Source organism: Nematolebias whitei, chromosome 16 (assembly GCF_014905685.2).
Source record: "Nematolebias whitei isolate Nwh7 chromosome 16, NemWhi1, whole genome shotgun sequence".
NCBI lineage: Eukaryota > Metazoa > Chordata > Actinopteri > Cyprinodontiformes > Rivulidae > Nematolebias > Nematolebias whitei.
This window is the reverse complement of record NC_056513.1, coordinates 14,208,259-14,225,015: the sequence shown is the minus strand read 5'-3', so window position 1 is coordinate 14,225,015 and position 16,757 is coordinate 14,208,259. Positions and strand designations below refer to the sequence as shown.

The window sequence follows — 16,757 nt, the reverse complement described above, 5'->3', positions numbered from 1 at the left end:
CCAAAAAAAAAAATCTTCAGTTTCATCATTTAATATGTTAACAGTGTTCCACTGTGAGGACTGCAGTAGCTCGGTGGTCAGTCCGGGCTGTGGTTTTGTAATCCTGAAGCTGCGATTCGAGCCCAGGGTGCACCAGGAAGGGCATCTGGCGTAAAACAACGGCGAGTTCGCTCGCTGTGGTGACTCCTGCTGAGATTTTAAAATCACTGCATGCTGTTTTTAATTATATTTTACACAACTTCCCAACTGTATCCGAATTAGGGTTTCACCTTGAAAGTTCTCACTCTTCTATTATGTGGCTATAAAAAAAAATAAAAAAAAACCTTTATAAAGTTTTCAGTTAATCCAAAATGCTGCTGCAAGTGTCTTAATACAGATATTACTAACCTACAAAGTCCTCAACAACCTGGCTCTATCTTATATTACAGATCTTATTGTTCCATATTTTCCCAACAGAGCACTTTGTTCGCAGACTGCAGGCTTACTTGGGGTTCCTAGAGTTTCTTAGAGCAGAATGGGAGGAAGATCTTTCAGTTATCAGGTTCCTCTCTTGTGGAACCAACTTCCAGTTTCTGTCTGTGAGGCTGACACATTGTCCAGTTTTAAGACTGGGCAGAAGACTTTCCGTTTTGATAAATCCTATAGTTAGGGTTGGCTTGTTATGTTGCCATATATTTAGACTACTGGAGGACAAACTGACCTAATCTCTTAAAATTAATTGTTAAAATTGAATAGTTTTCATTTTATATTATTTCTATCTTAAATTGTGATTCTCGACCTGCCATTGTGTATCTGTTCCTACCAAACCCAGCTGGTCGAAGCAGACGGCCACTTGTCCTGAGCCTGGTTCTGTTGGAGGTTTCTTCCTCATGAAGGAGTTTTTCCTTTCCACTGTCGCCTTCATGCTTGCTCAAGATGAGAGTTCTGCGATGGAGTTGAACTCAAAGCAGTCTGCTCCTCAGATAAATAATGTTATTTGCTTACATTTTATGAATGTTTCTGTTCCCTGAGACGACTTCTGTTGTGACTTGGTGCTATATAAATAAACTGAATTGAATTGAACTATAAAAGAACTAAACCCAATATTTCTGGGGTTTGAGTCTTTTGCTTGGAGTGAAGGTCCTCAAAGTGAGAAAACGAATAATCCTGTTGGCTCCACGTTGTCAGTCGTTTAATATTAAACTCTAATCTGTGTTTTTTGTTTTAGTGTAAGATGAGCTTATCTGTGAATTTCTTTTGAAAGTGAAGGCTGTGAACGTCAGGTGTGTCTCTTCATGTGCAGAGCCAGGTGGTCTGAGCGGGAGAAGGCCCTCTGACACAGCAGACACTGGTAAGGTTTCTGACCCGTGTGTTTGCGGTAGTGACGCGTCAGTTCGTCTGAGCGGGCGAATTTCCAGCTGCAGCCTTCCCATGAGCACTGGTAAGGCTTCTCCCCTGTTGGTGAGAGGATAAAACGAAACGTTTGATGACAACTTAATCTGGGATTACGGACGTGTTTGTTCTTTGGTCGTTGCTGTGATTACCTGTGTGAGTGCGGAGGTGGGCCTTGAGGTGGGAGCTCTTGGTGTAGGTCTTGCTGCAGCCGGGGTACTCGCAGCTGTGGATGGCTGGCCTCTTTTTCCCAGCGGGCCTCCGGCCGCGCTTCCCCTCCACCCCACCGGGGGGCAGGTGAGGCCTGACCAGCATCTGCTGCTGGTGGTGATGGGGCGTGTGAGCCGTGGCTTGGGTGTGGGGGTATTCGCTGTAAAGGTTGGGGTTAAAGTGGGGCATGTAGCCGTAGTGTCGGGGGTCGGGGGTCACGACCTGTGGAGGGATGAACCTGCTGTTGGGGAGAGTCACCACCGGGGGGTGCTGCTGAGCGTAGTAGGTGTTGAAGTCCCTGAGGCCTCCTCTGCAGTGTCTCTCAGCACCCCCTCCTTGAGGGATTTCAAACTGATTTACATTCTGTGTGTTAGGGAACAAAATCCACGTTTGGTCTTGGCTGTAACCATGGTGATACCGCTCCGGCTGCACCGCCGGGGTTTCAGCAGGAGCCAGGAGCTCAGCCAGGCCGCCACCGTTCACCTGCAGGCTCTCCGGTCCAGTTTGGTCCTTGAACACGTTCACCATTTGGTATGTTGTGTCCAGGTTGGGTTGGACGTCCAAAGCGCTGAGGTTGAGGTCAGACGAAGGGCTGCTCCACTCAGACAGCAGGAACTCGATGTCCCAGGATGCTTGGCTCTCATCATCCAGGAGCTCGTCTGTTGCCTGTGGGCAGAGATGAACCTGCTCAGAGCTGCTCAGAGGGACAGGCCCATCGTCAGACTTCCACACCTGGAGTGAGAGCATTCAGAGATGAGGATCACAACGAAAACAGGTTTACCGATTTTAAACTCTAACAATTTAAACAATGACATTTTGCGCCGTTTTTAATTGGACCTGACACCGAGGGACAGTTTAGTTCCCAAAGAGCCTAACATACGTGTTTTTTGCGTGTGGGAGGAAACTGGAGTACCCGGAAAAAACCCACAGGGAGAACGTGAACACTGCACAGAGAGGCAGAGAGGCAAACCTTTGATTTGATTCTGAGAGGCAACAGCTTTAACCACTGAGCCACTGTGCAATTAACATAATCACAATAACAAAAAACAATAATATCTCACATTGCATTTTTTTACAACACTGTGCAGCCTTTTACTCAGTAAAGGATTTTATGACACGTCACTTGCTCTCATATGCTCATTGTGAATATTTAAAGCTAAATAAAAAGTTTCCTTTTTATAAATTCCTACAATCATTACATATAAATATTGTTTCAAGATGTTCTCATAAAAACTAATGTAGCAAGTTAACTAAGTTAAGAAAAAGGAGCTGTTAAATATCATCAGCCACAAGATTTTCAAGTTTACTGATTTAACTGCTTTGTGCTACGAAGTATTGTTAGATTTTTTTGTCCAATTTCTACCTTTGTGCAAACATATAAGAGCTAATAATGATAAAAAGGTGATAAAAGGTGGAAAAAGTCAAACATAGTTTGATAAAGCACCCAATTGCGATCCATGAACTATTCATATATATATATATATATATATATATATACATATATATACTTTATATAACAAAATGCATTTAATCTCCAGGGATGAAGCAGTGCCAATATATTATAATAAATTTTAATTAGACATTTTTGTTAAAAGCAGCCTGTAATAAAACATCTGTTTCCACTTCTTTACTTATATTTAAAAAAAGAAAAACACAAACATAAAACGGTATTTTAGCGCCAACAAGGTGATTTCCAAAAAGCTATTAGCAGAAAACTTAAAAACTCGGTAAACTCCATTACCGGCTGTAAAACGTGTTTATAAGACCTATTTTCTTTTTTCCACAATCCTCACTTTTTAGACAAAATCTGCATGATATGCTGCAGGTCCAAACACTGGACAGAAAATGCTACCGAAATCCAAAATAAGAGAGCAGAGTTAACATAATTAACTAGAGAAAGTGCATTTCCTGTGAAAATGCAGTGTGAATGCTTATTGCTGAAGAACTTGTTAAAAACAGTTGAAATTAGCTAAAATATGCTGAAATGTAGCTGAAATCAAAGAACAAGCATAAAGTAGCAGAAGAAAGCTACCTAAGCAGAAATGAGCACAACAATTAGAAATTATCTTAAAAATCTGAACCCCCCCCAAAAAAAAGGTCAAAAGTAGCTGAAAAGGTACAAAAAGCTGTAAGTAGGAGAAATAAACTGAAAGGAGCTTAACAAGCTAAAATGAGCAGAAGGAATTTAATTAGGCTGAACGCTATAGAAAATACCACAAAAATTTTTAAATTTATCTGAAAACAGCTGAAATTAGCTAAAAATGCTACAAAGGTAGCTGAAAAGGTAGAACAAGCTTTAATTAGCAGAAGAAAGCAAAAATAACACGTTTGCCCACTTAGGCTTAAAGAAGACGAAATGAGAACAAAGAAGTAGAAATTATATGAAAAATAGTAGAAAATAGCAGCAACAAAAAAGTAACTAAAAAGCAGGAAAAAGCTTAATTTACCAGAAGGAAGTAGAAAGAGCACATTTTTACTGAATTAAGCTGAAAAAAGATTAAATGAGTGCAAAAAATACGAAATTAGTAGAAAATGCTAAAATTAGCATGAAAACAGCTAAATACTAGCTGAAATAGCAAAAAAAAAGCTGAAACGCTTAAATAAGATGAACAAGCTGAAATTAGCAGAAAGGAGTTAAGAAGCACAAAAATGTTGTAGTTAGCAGACATAACCCTAAAGGAGCACAAAACAGTTGACAAAACAGCTGAAAGTAGCTGAAAATGAAAAAACATTTAAATTTGCACAAAGAAGCTGAAGCAGAGCAAAATGTGAAAGGAGCAGTAAAAGGTTGTGAACAGATCTAAAGATATGAAGGATGTAAAATGAGCTCAATTTATTTTCTATGAGAAAAAAGTGGCTGAAAAGGCTAAATATTTCAAAAAGCTAAAGTTGCACCAATACCAAAAGTCACAGCAGGACTGTCCTGAATGAGCTGAACATTTTTGATACATGACTGAAATAGTTTAAACTGCGGGACAAGAAAGATGCTGAAAAACGTACATAAGAAAAATGGATCACAATGAAGCATTCACACTATTGCTAAGTTTCAACCCCTTTGAACAATTCTTTACATCTCAAATAAAAATATGCTGCAAACTTCACTGTAACAATTCAAACAAAACAATAAAACTTATTGTTTCTTGACTTTTTGATCGCAAATGTCATCTTTTCTTGCTGTTTCTCTGTCGGTGTGTGTGGATGGCGCCGTAAAGTCACAAAACTCACCTTCATTTTGTCAGTCGTTTGTGAAATGCTGGAGAAGGAGCTGAAGGACGGCAGGGCGGCCTGAGTGACAGCCATCAAGCTCTCTGATACGACAAAAACCAGCTTCAGACGTCTTAATTTGTTTCTTTGGAGCCTCTTCTTACTACATGACTATCTTACCCTCATCCAGAAAAACTGTTACAACAGCCGACTTAACGCTTAAAGACAATAAACAGTAAAATGTCTCCGAGGTTCAACTCTCTCTGTCCCTCGTCTGTCTTGTCTGTCCCTGTCAGCTGTTTCTCAAAGTTCAAATCTCTCTTCTTCACGTAGGTTCGAACCGTTAGAAGAAGGAGGAGCGTCAATGAGAATTAATTTGCTGTTTCCTAAGATTGGTCACTTTTAATCACTAATCCACTCTGTTATCACACTTTAAGTCTCTGCCTTCCTGTTCTGAGGGATTCAGAGCAAAAAATAAAAATAAAATAAAAGTCTGAAACTACCAGTGAGTGTCCCTCTAAATATTAAATGAAATTATTATTGTTAGTTTTAAATGATAAATGGCTTTTCATTTATTATTAAAACCCCAAACCTCTTTTAATGAACCACTTTCAGTCTATACTGATATAAATGAATTAAAGCTCCATGCATGCGACTCAAAAATTATGATTTTTTGTTTGAAACAAAGAGGAAAATTATTTATTTTTTACTGTAAAATTAAAGGACTACAATTCCTTGAAAAAACGTTAACATTATGTGAATTGATAAAAAGAACCAACGTGCTTATTAAAATGCAGTCTAACGCCTACAGAGTTCTGTCAAATTAACACCTTTATATGTTGTTTTAATTTGATTTCTATTGTAAATTTTGTTTTGATTACTTTCTGGTCACATTTTAATCAAACGTTTAAATGGAGTATTAAAAAAAGCTTTAAAATACAGTTCAAAACATTTAATTTGTGTTTTAATTCATTGTAAAACCATATTTACCCTTGAGCTGTGAGAAATAGCTCACTAAAGCTGAGCAGACCACCTTATTTTACTGACAAAATAAACATTTTAAAGTTTTATTTGTTTCCCTGCTCATATTTCCCTCCTTCGGGCTGCGTTTCTGGTGAGGACGCAGCTTCTGAGAAGACCTGAGTGTGAAAGGTGATTATTTTCTGGCTCAGTTTATCTGTCTGCACGAGGCCGAGGCGGGCTGCTGCCTCCTCGCAGATAACGGTGGTCCGACTGCTGCTGGCCCCTGATGACGGGCCCGCTGCTGATAAAGACCCCCGAGTGACGATTAGGCTTCATAAAGAAAGTGGTGACCGGTTTAACAGAAGCTCGAGCACAAAGTTCATCAGTTTGACTCGAGCAACTCGAGGATTTGTTTATTCAGGGTCTGATCAGAGAACCTGGATTTCTAAAATCTTTTATATTTTCTTTTCAAGTTTAGTGATGTTTAAGAAAAAAACAAAACAATTATTTTCCTTTTTTCCCCCATTGTATTAACATTATAAATATCCCGTTGATGTGCATGTGCATAAAAATGATAAAACTTGAACATTTTCTCACTTTCTGTTTTTATTTACTGGGTATTCTCTATAAAAAGTCACTAAAAACCATTGTTCTCCCACTGGTGGCACAAAAGAGAAAAACTATTTAAAATATCAGTACAATTAGAATTTAAACACGTTTTTGGAAAAAAAAAAGAAGAATTAAACGTTATATATACACATACACACACACATTTGTGCGTATGTGCTTCATGTGATGCTAACTCTTATTTTGGAGAAACTAAGTCATAAATATGAGACGTTAGTTTATAATTGTAGGTTGCTAATACATTATTTTTTAGATAATTTATCTCAATCTCAGTTTGAGAAAATAGCAAAGGTTGACAAGGACTTATGGGCTTCCGTACTAAACTGCGGAAGTTACTGTTGACGCGCGGTTGCTGTGGCAACGAGCTGCGTTCAGGTGGATTCAGTTCAGCGAAACGGTGGGAAATTAGCGGGTTTGCGAAAACAAGGAAACTATTTTAAAAATGTAGGATATTTATATTTTTAAAATTGCTGTTAATCGTCTTTATTAAACGCTTTTTAAAGTTCTTGTTATTTTGGAATAAAGCTATTTTTGGCTTTTAAAAATATATATTTTACGTTAGTTGGTTACTGAGTGATAGCTATTAAAAAAGCTAATAAGTTTAGCTAGTGAAATACCTAAGCTGTTCAAAAGAAACATTAAAGACTAAAGCTTGCACTTAAAAAAAAAGCCCATTGTAGTGTAACAAAGAATAAAAATATAAACGGAGTAATATTGAAAACTTCGTTTGCTTGTTTGTTTTTATTTTTATTTATTTTAACGAGACGCTTGTTTGTTTTTGCCAGTTGGAGTCTGCTTGCTTCCGTTGGTTCATCAGATGGAGACCTCTGGAGGCAGCAGAGGATTGTGGAACAATCCCAGACCTCAGTGGAGCAAGGAGGTCCAGGACATGATGAGATGTGAGTTATTTTGTTGTGGGGTCGAGGCCATAAATTGTGGCTCTAATAAACATTTGATTTGAATCTTGATTATTTGAAGTGTTGCACCAAAACTGGACAAAATCATAATTTAGGCATAGTCATTGAAGCTGATTAGACCCTAGATTTGTGTAAACTTGACCCAGGTTTTAGCCTAGTCAATTATGCAATCCAATTCAAAAATACTTTATTAATCCCAGAGCGAAATTAAAGAAAAATATGTCATATGCAAATATGCGTGCAGGAAAGATTACCTTTTGTCTTGAAGTTGCTCAAAGTGTTTAGTGTTGGGGTTAACTACCCTGCTTTGTTATCAAATATACAGAGCAGATTTTTCCCCATCATTTATACATCATTAACTTTCTTTTTTTCCCCCCTTCCATCTTGAGAGCAGTTTAGACTTGTATCTTTTGATACGACTGGCGGACAACCTCATTTTGCTGATCGGAGTCTTGCTCTTTATTTAGAAAAGCTGACAGGGAGGTTTTTGAAAGACACTAACCCAGCTCTGCAACTTCTCTGGAGCTTTGGCACAAAATAACAGAAATGGATGCACGAAAATCTCATTGTAGCAGTTCTCTTGTCCATTTTCCTGCATTGTATGAACAAAAAAATATGTAACGCAATATTAAGACAAAACACAAACATATAAAAGTTACATTTTTTAAATTATATATTTATATATATACTGCCTAGATGGCAGCTATCTGCTCCACAGGGCTGTGGTAGCTCAGTGGTCTGTGGGTGAGTCAGGAAGGGCATCTGGCGTTTAAACAATTTTCCAAGTCTTCATGCGAGTTAATTCACTGTGGCGACCCATGAAGAAGGGAGCAGCCGAGAGAAGAAGAATTTTATTTTATTTTATTGAGCCTGTTTACAACATCATTAATTTAACTTTCACCTGTACATGGTGTGGTCTTTCTGGAAAATCCACTGACAAAATTAAACATTTTAGCACGTTTACAGCATGTTTCTAAGAAAAATATATTCAGTTTTACAAACATATTTTTCCGTTCCAAGTTACTGGAATCAGATCTGGAAAAATACAAAGTCGTTCTGATCACAGTGAGAAAAGTAAACGTTTGTCATTTATTGAAACTTCATCAAGTTTAAGTAAATGAACTTTTTAATCGTTAATAGAGACAATTCAATCTTTGACTGACTGAATTTTTATGTTGATTCAAATAACCACAGACAAGCAGTAGAAGATGGAGCTGAAGAAAGATGGAGGATTTCAAAACATAAACCATTTTATATGTAGCATATAAAACTAAATAAGTTGCATGATTCCACTTTGACTTTATTTCAGTCTTAAATGAGGTTTTGCTGCTTTAAACAAGATGAATTTTGTCAGAGAAGGTGCAGAAACGTTCTTTTGGCTGTAAATGTTGCAGATCACTGATCTAACCATAGTTCAAAGCTAAAAAAAAGAACAAACGCCTGTCCTCTAATTCTCTTGTTTAATGTCATGTTTCTTACTAAAGAAACACCAACGAGCTGGTCAGAATCATGTCATTTTTATTTTGCTAACTTTGCCAAAATATATTTTTCCTTCTGTGAGTTGTTAAGTTATGTTAATGAAGGCGGCACTAAAAACACTGATGAGAACTTCACTCATCAAAATATTTATGTTCTTAGTTTCTCTAGCCTTGATAATAGAAGCATTTTTGATAATTAATACATTAAATTAGAATTTATTAAAAACAAAGTGCAGAACTATTCATTAAAACAATAACTTGATTAATTTTGTTTTTTAATGGCCCGAAATAATTAAAATATGAGAAACGTCATATGTCAGATTTATTCATGTTTTTATGTGATTTAGTTTGTGTGGTCTTTGTGTGTCTGCGTTCATTCAGCACCGCAGTGATTGTGTTTTATATATTTTTATTCAGTAAGAAAAGAGGAATCGAAGCTCACCTGTTTCCAGAGAAAACCCATGAACAGAAACTCAAAAAGTGAGTCGGATTCAAATTTAAAACTATAAATTTGTGATTTCTTACATTTCTTTACGCAGACATCAAGTGTGGCTACTTCACGTCATATTTAAATGTAATAATTTATTGAAAAGTCTTCATCTATTTTCATTTTAACACGTCATATCACATTTGTTATTAAAAACTTTCCCCGGTAACGGAGCAGCCTCGGCTCAGACTCCTGATCCTTCGTCTCCTTCCTCGAGCGAACCCGTCCGGATATCTCTGCCGAGGAAAACTCAGAGAAGAAGCGCCGAGTCTTGTCGATCGGGGAACGGCTACGAGCGGGAAAAGTTCCGGCCTGGTCCTACACGTATGTTCATGAAACCTTACGTGTGCACAAAAATGCATTTAAAGTTTTCTGCACCCTGACAACCACTCGGATCTTTTTCTCCACTTGTGATCTCAGGAGACTTGGAGAAAGAGAAGAGGAGGCTTCAGAACATCTTGTCAACAGGCAAGGAGTCCACACCTGAACCTCTGAAACCTCAAAAGTCAACTGCAGGTCGTGGACCAGAAGCATCAGAGGAGGTCGATCGCCATCAGGAAGGTGAGGCTGATGCCACAGAGACGGTGGAAAACTTCAGATTTAACAAATTACAGCATGAAAAAGGGCAGCAAACGATTTGTCTTCGCCACGCAAAGGTTTTAAAGAAAGTCTTCATCAGTGTTACTCTGCATCAGTGGGTGTGGGTCACTCACGCAGGAACATCTTGTGCAGACACAAAAACCTTTCAAAAGATCCCTGGACGCGGATGGTGATCCAGATCACCACCAACATTTAATAATGTGTTCTCTGTGACAACCTCTACATTTATTGAACATTTCATGAAAATCCCTTCATATACTTTGTAGTAATCTACAGTAACTGGTAATCGATTGGCAGAGGTAATAATATAAAATACAGCATGTATTTTGGTCACATAAACATGTCTGAGTGACAAAAGCATATAAACAGAAATTTTTTCAGGCTCAAAAATTAGGCTAAAAATAGAAGCACCCTCGTAAAGACCCCGCGCCCCCCTCAGTCTTAGAATAATGGTTCCTGAAGTTTTTGCCTTCTGACACCAAAACAATACAAGTTTTAGAGATCTGTGACTCCAAACTTTGCTTACTAAAGCACAAAGATGTCACTGAAAAGATAACAAATTAATTGTTATAACATTACGAGCTGACTTGACACATTTTTAAGTCAATTTATGATGAGTCTTTATCTCTCGTAACAATATTGACAATTTTTTTGGTGCTAATTTCTACATTTAAATTGATTTCTTGATATCATCTCCAGATCTCCCCCCGTTAGGTTGTGTGATGGCCCTCAATGTGGTCCCAACCCCAACTTTGAGAACTACTGCCTTACAAATTTCTTTCTTTTTAGTTCTAAATGAAATAGACGAAAGAAGACAGTTCCTGGCAGATGTGGCAGCTCTGGGTCAAGAAAGGCCGTACGTTGACATCATCAACACAGAGATATCTCAGGTAAATTAAAGTCACATAAAAACATAAGATTTTTGAATGTGTGCTGCCAAATACACCAGTGGGAAATTAAATCAGATCAGTGCATTCAACCTAAAAACAAAAGGTTAGTATTCATTCTTTGTTGTTTTGGCACAAATGACAGAAAATCCGTGAACTGGAGTTGCTGGATCGGACCAGCAGTCACAAGTAGGAAGTAATGACAACTCGCTGAACTGACGAGAGGAAAATTGAGATTAATAATGACCAGACGCAGCATCAGCTTCAAGATTCAACAAACTTAAAGAAACGCGACGTCTGTGGAAGTTACAAACCATCAGCTGCCGCCAACTTTTATTTTAATGAACACAACAAACTTCTTAAATAAACTCGTTTTATTCTTCTTCCAACCAGAGTCAGAAGTTGATTTAATCCTGCTGATGATGTTGAAGACAGTATAACGGATGGAAAGCCCTTGGTTTCAGCTGGACAGGAAGTCGAGACAAAGCAGAGACAAAAAAAAAGCACGATCTTAAAGAACGGAGCACGTAAATACATCTAGACAATAACTCCAATGAGGTTCAGCCACATGTTCAATTAAATAAAAACACAGCATCAAATTTAATACTTTGTCCCCATTTTAAGGCAAAACAACAGTAAAGGCATGTTAAAATATAAATTAATAGTTGCACACACGAGCATCTTATCCTAAGCTGATGGTTAAAACGGTTTTAAACTGGTGTTCTGTACGCAGATACATTTAGCTTGCATGTGACCGATTTATAAAATTACGATGCGTTTGAAGTTTTCACCTTGGTTCACGATGTTTTCTGGGCTGCACAAACAACACAAGTAAACAAACTGAATAGCAGCAGGAAATATTTCTGTATACTTTGACACTTTAGCAGAAAAGAAGCGTTTAACTTGTACAAGTACCACAGGTTCAAGACAGACGTGTCAGAAAAGTCGAACAATTGTGAGCAAACGCGTTAAAAACTCGTGAATTTTTTTTTGTATTCTTCTTTCAAAGTGAAGTGCAGTCAGAACAACGCAGGAAGATTAAAGGTTTAACACTGAAATTAGCAAAGCACCACAGAAGCGTGCTTCACTTTTCATTAGCTTTCACGTTCAGAGCTCAACACTCGTAAAGCACTTGAGTGGAATTGGAGTTGAAAACGATCAGTGAAGTTAATGGGGCTTTCATCTTCTTGATCTGATATGTTTGAGGCTTTTATTTTTAACTCATGATCCTAAAATAGTTAAATAGTCTATCGTCTTTTTAAAGACGTGTCCTCCGCCGCTCAGCTCTTCTCTTTACGAGGGCTGTGGCTCTTTCCCGGTTCTCTTTTATGGCTCAGCCGCTTGAGCACCTTTATGGGTTTAAATTTTGCCCCTTTTTTCTTTTGGTGGTCGCCATCATGATCCTTGTGAAAGTCTGATGAGGATTTAAACAGAAAAAATGACATTAACTTTTAAAATAATTTTTTAAAGGCAGAAAAAAATGATCAACTGTTCATTTATCGTACCTTTTTTCTTCAGCATGGCATCCATAAGTTTGTCCTCTTCTTCTTCCCTGTTAACACAACCACCATTAGACTGTCGGCAGTTGCAAATATTAACTAGAGAAACTACAATTACTGCAAAAATGCAGTGTGAATGCTTATTGCTGAAGAACTTGCTGAAAAAACTGCTGAAATTAGCTAAAAAAAATCATGCTGAAATGTAACTGAAATAGAAGAACAAGCCAAAGTTAGCAGAAGAAAGCAGAAAGAACAAGTATTTGCTGAATTAGATTTACATAAGCAGAAATGAGCACAAAAATTCTGAAACTAGCAAAAAAAAAAAAACTGATATTAGCAACAACAACAAAAAAGCTGAAAAGTAGCTGAAACGGCAGAAAGAAGCTTAAACTACCAGAAGGAAGTGGAAGGAGCTGAAATTGGCACAAAAAATGTGGAATTAGCTGAAAAAGCTACATTTAGCACAAACAGCTAAAAAGTAGATGAAGTAGTAGAAACTAACAGAAAAATGCTGAAATGAGCATAACACGCTGAAATTAGCAGAAAGAAGTTAATTAGACTAAAAGTAGAAGAAATTACCACAAAATCTTGAATTTATCTGAAAACAACTGAAATTAGCTATAAATGCAACAACAACAAAAAAAAACACCAGTAGCTGAAAAGGTAGAACAAGCTTAAATTAGCAGGAGAAAGCAGAAAGAACATGTTTGCTGAAAGACGCAGAAACGAGCATAAAAACGTGGAAATGATCTGGAAAAAGTTTAAATTAGCATAAAACAGCTGAAAACAAGCTAGCAAAGCAGAAAGAAGCTTAAATAACCAGAAGGAAGTGGAGAGAGTACATTTTTGTTGAATTAGGCTGAAAAATGTTGAAATGAGTCATATGAGTCACATAAAACAGCTAAATACTAGTTGAAATTGAAAAAACTGAAACTTGCAGAAATAAGCTGAAAGGAGCATAAAAAGCCGAAATTAGCTGAAAGTAGCTGAAAAAAAGTTTACATTTGCACAAGGACGCTGAAAGAAGCTGAAGCAGAACAAAATGTGAAAGGAACAGTAAAACGTTGTAAACAGATCTAAAGATTTGAAATGAGCTCAGTTCATTTCCTTTGAGGGAAAAAAGTGGCAGAAAAGGCAAAATATTTCAAAAAGCTAAAGTTGCACCAGTACCAAAAGTCATAGCAGGGTTGTCCTGAACGAGCTGAACATTTTGATATATGTTGAAATAGCTTGAAAACTGCAGGACAAGAAACGTGCCGAAAAACGTACGGAAGAAAAATGGACCCCAATAGAGTGAACGCTTCATAGACATTGACACAACAAGCTGTACTTTATGGACACCGCTTGTACGCAGACTACTACTTAACGATATTATTGATTACCTCTGCCGGTCCTGGTCCATGTTGTTGACGATTTGGTTGCGCTGTTCGATGATGGTAACTAGCTCAGCCATGAGCTCCTGCTCCCGACTCTTGTCCTCCTCAGTCCAGTCTTTCTCTGATTCAAAATGAAAGGAGTGATAATAATTCACATTTCCCCCCTTGGCTGTATTGGTCTATAAATTATTGATGCAACAGTGAAGCATCATTTGATCCAGAGTTAAATGCACATCCAGTCAGAGACAGAGGATTAATGTTGCACGGAGTGCTTCGCTTCATGTTTCTTTCAGGAGTTATGTTCACAAACAGCAAAAATAATATTTTTAAATCCCACAAAAATCCAAGCAGCTTTTATTAATCAAACATTTAACTTTGCTTATGTTTAAATAAAACAATAGAGGCAGAATAGAAAGTGTAAAAAAGGTTGCGTGAAGCCTCTTCCCATACCTGGTTTGTTGAGAAGGCATCGTAGTTCATACTCCACGTCAGCTTGCCTCTCCTCCAGGTTCTGCTGCTTCGCTCTACAGTTTGTTGTGAAAGCACGTTTATTATTTTAAACCAATTTAACCACACATAAAAATACAACCAGCTAAAATTAAACTGAGCTACAACAGAACTGATGATTCCTTCTAAACACAATCCTTCATTTCGAAGTGTGGGATGTTTAATTGCTGTTGTCATAATAATAAAGTCCCTCGCTACTTCGCAGTTTGACTTTCGCGGACTCGCTCTATTGCGGTTTGTGAATGTACAGTCCATGATATATATTACTGGACAAAAAAATAAAATACCATGATTGGGACAGTACTGGATACAGTGCTGTACAATAAAAAGTTAATGAAAAATAAAATATTTCGGACAGGTGCCGCCATTTTGTAGTTTTCTCTCTGTACGCCTCCAGTGTACATTCCCACTCATAATGACCACATTTCCCAAAGGGCAACAGGGCCCCGCCCAGAAGCTCTGTTTCCTTCTGCTGAACAAAATGGAGGTACAGAAAAGTTTTGATATGATCAGCACCCCCAGAGCAGAACCAGACTTCCAGACCCATCTGTAAATCTTGAGAGCTGGTAGCCTGCCCACGTGGACCTCAGAGTAAACGTGCGTGGCTGAGGGTCCAGCGCTCTGTCCGGAGCCCATTAGGACTTTTTTCACCTCTTTCAACCGGCCAACGACGAGCCCTGAGCGGGACGCGCGCGGCCGATGATCCATCTGAAACTTAACGGGACTTTTTTCACCTCTTTCAACCGGCTGATGAGGACCTCCGAACGGGGACACATTGGTAAGTAAAATTTAGTAGCTATATTATGTTGTTAAAATTAGTAGGACTAAGAGTTTAGAGCATTGATTGATGGGTTGCTGCAGGGTACGTCTGCAGGAACAGAACAAAGTCGGACCGAAATGAACCGCTCCTGTTCTAGAGCCTGGTAAGTAAAATTTAGTAGCTACACATACAGATACAGTACTGCATGTTGTTAAAACGAGATAGGTTTAAGAACTTAGAACATTGCAAGAGTGTGGGATGGGCTTCTAAACAACTCCTCCTCCTACTACTACAACACATAATTTCATACGATCTCATGTGGTACATGAGATGGTAATGACAATAAAGTTTACTTGAACTACTGTATCCTTAGTTTGCCGTTTTTCACTTATTGCGGTGGGCGTGGTCCCCTAAACCCCGCAATAAACGAGGAAGTATTGTATCTACATTTGAAGTGTTTATCTAAATCCCCATTATAGAAATGATTAATTTTGAGTTTCCATTACTGAAACATCCAGAACTTACGTGTAAACTAGCTCAGCTTCACGCCGCACTAAAAGATGTTTATCGTGGATGAGAGTGAACCAATCCACCAGCAGGCGCTCCTCATCTTCATCTGAGCACACAAGGAAAAAAAAACACTGAAATATTTTTGCATGAAAAAAAAAGTGTAGTTATGAAATGAGCAAAACAACATGTGTGATACCATTAGGGTTGTCCCTCAGCTGCTTCTCCAGCTCCACGCCCTTCTGCTCCATCTCATCCAGCTGCTGCTCCAGCTGAGCCATCTCTGCATGGATATCCTCGACTGGGATGAACTGGTCCGACTGCACCTGCGTGGATTTTTGCACTACATCAGAGTGTGCTCAAAATGGCATTCTCCTTTATTTACAATTTACTTTTAAACTTGTGAACCTTGCGTTTGATAAGCGGGAATCCATGCCCGGGTGCCGGGGGTCTGGCAGGTCGTGGGCCTCTTGGAGGTCTGGTTTCTGATTTGGCAGCACTTGCTTTCCTGTTAAACGGGTTCTCCTTACAAAACCGCTAACGCACAAAAAGAAGCATTAGTATTGTTCATGCAAAGAGCAGAGCTTTACACCAGCTTCATTTGAAAGTGATTTTATTACTTTGTTGTTTGTGGCTCTTTGTGGTGCGGCTCCAGGATCTCTAGTGGTCCCAGAGTTACGACTGGTCTGTGGGGTGGCTGGAGCTGAGCTAGCATTAGACAGCGCTGGAAAGGGGGCAGGACTTAAGGAGGGGTGATGCTGAGGATGAGCTGAGGAGGAGGAGGAAGAGGAAGGCGAGTTGTCGGAGGGTGAACAGATGGAAGGCTCAGAGACGCTCTTGGTGAAGCCCTGTCCCTGGTCGTTGCTGGCACCCAGGGGGTTCAGGGAGGAGCTGTGGTCTGAGGCAGAGGACAGACTCTCTATACTGAGAGCTGGAGAGGGAGAACAGGAGGAAGACTGAGACTGAGCTGAGGAAGAACAGTGGTGTAAAAACAGAAAACGCACAAAAAGACAGGAATTAAAGTAGAGGCAGTTTAAAATGGAAAGAGGATGGAGGATAAGAAGGTTCATTGTTAACATATGATTACATCACACATTCTCATACTTCGTTTTAAATCTGTATCTACTCTGAAAGAAGTTTTGCTCTTTAAACTTTGCACTTTGAACTCAATCACTCTTCTTGTTCTGTTAATCTGATAAGCCAACTTGCATTAAATTTCACTTGTTTTACTGCATCTCAAGTGACCTAATCAGGTGAAAACTGACAACCTTAACTTACAAAGTTCAATATTTAACAAGCTCCCAAGTGAAGAATGAGTTCTCAAAGTTACACGTTTATTCACAAGTTATAATATTAATAACAGT

At 38.5% G+C, this 16,757-nt stretch overlaps 3 protein-coding genes across 3 annotated transcripts; 1 reads left to right on the top strand and 2 right to left on the bottom strand.

Moving 5' to 3' along the window:
• Positions 1-1,035: 1,035 nt before the first annotated feature.
• On the bottom strand, positions 1,036-4,881 carry klf1 (Kruppel-like factor 1 (erythroid)). Its single transcript, XM_037690283.1, has 3 exons — positions 4,807-4,881; positions 1,524-2,313; positions 1,036-1,434 (listed from the first exon to the last, which is right to left on the bottom strand). Exons 1-3 carry the CDS (start codon positions 4,879-4,881, stop codon positions 1,259-1,261), a joined length of 1,041 nt encoding a protein of 346 aa, XP_037546211.1. The 3' UTR covers positions 1,036-1,258.
• A 2,311-nt stretch (positions 4,882-7,192) lies between these two features.
• c16h22orf23 (chromosome 16 C22orf23 homolog) lies at positions 7,193-10,949 on the top strand. The gene is made up of 6 exons (XM_037690282.1): positions 7,193-7,274; positions 9,188-9,250; positions 9,435-9,581; positions 9,678-9,818; positions 10,647-10,747; positions 10,890-10,949. Exons 1-6 carry the CDS (start codon positions 7,193-7,195, stop codon positions 10,935-10,937), a joined length of 582 nt encoding a protein of 193 aa, XP_037546210.1. The 3' UTR covers positions 10,938-10,949.
• Positions 10,950-11,921: 972 nt separating this feature from the next.
• LOC119423112 (MICAL-like protein 1) lies at positions 11,922-16,489 on the bottom strand. The gene is made up of 9 exons (XM_037690522.1): positions 16,471-16,489; positions 16,014-16,360; positions 15,802-15,930; positions 15,593-15,719; positions 15,412-15,502; positions 14,070-14,143; positions 13,626-13,740; positions 12,250-12,296; positions 11,922-12,158 (listed from the first exon to the last, which is right to left on the bottom strand). Exons 1-9 carry the CDS (start codon positions 16,487-16,489, stop codon positions 12,025-12,027), a joined length of 1,083 nt encoding a protein of 360 aa, XP_037546450.1. The 3' UTR covers positions 11,922-12,024.
• Positions 16,490-16,757: the final 268 nt, after the last annotated feature.

Bases quoted from the DNA above. Each gene is read 5' to 3' on its own strand.
- klf1 (XM_037690283.1), bottom strand. From the start codon at position 4,881: ATGGCTGTCACTCAGGCCGCCCTGCCGTCCTTCAGCTCCTTCTCCAGC. The intron at 2,314-4,806 runs GTGAGTTTTGTG...CTCTCACTCCAG, and splicing joins AAACGACTGACAAAATGAAG to GTGTGGAAGTCTGACGATGG. The intron at 1,435-1,523 runs GTAATCACAGCA...TCTCACCAACAG, and splicing joins CCACCTCCGCACTCACACAG to GGGAGAAGCCTTACCAGTGC.
- c16h22orf23 (XM_037690282.1), top strand. From the start codon at position 7,193: ATGGAGACCTCTGGAGGCAGCAGAGGATTGTGGAACAATCCCAGACCT. The intron at 9,251-9,434 runs GTGAGTCGGATT...GTAACGGAGCAG, and splicing joins CATGAACAGAAACTCAAAAA to CCTCGGCTCAGACTCCTGAT. The intron at 9,582-9,677 runs GTATGTTCATGA...TTGTGATCTCAG, and splicing joins GTTCCGGCCTGGTCCTACAC to GAGACTTGGAGAAAGAGAAG.
- LOC119423112 (XM_037690522.1), bottom strand. The intron at 14,144-15,411 runs GTAAGTTCTGGA...AACAAACTGTAG, and splicing joins GAAGCTGAGCTAGTTTACAC to AGCGAAGCAGCAGAACCTGG. The intron at 13,741-14,069 runs GTATGGGAAGAG...ATTTTGAATCAG, and splicing joins ATGCCTTCTCAACAAACCAG to AGAAAGACTGGACTGAGGAG.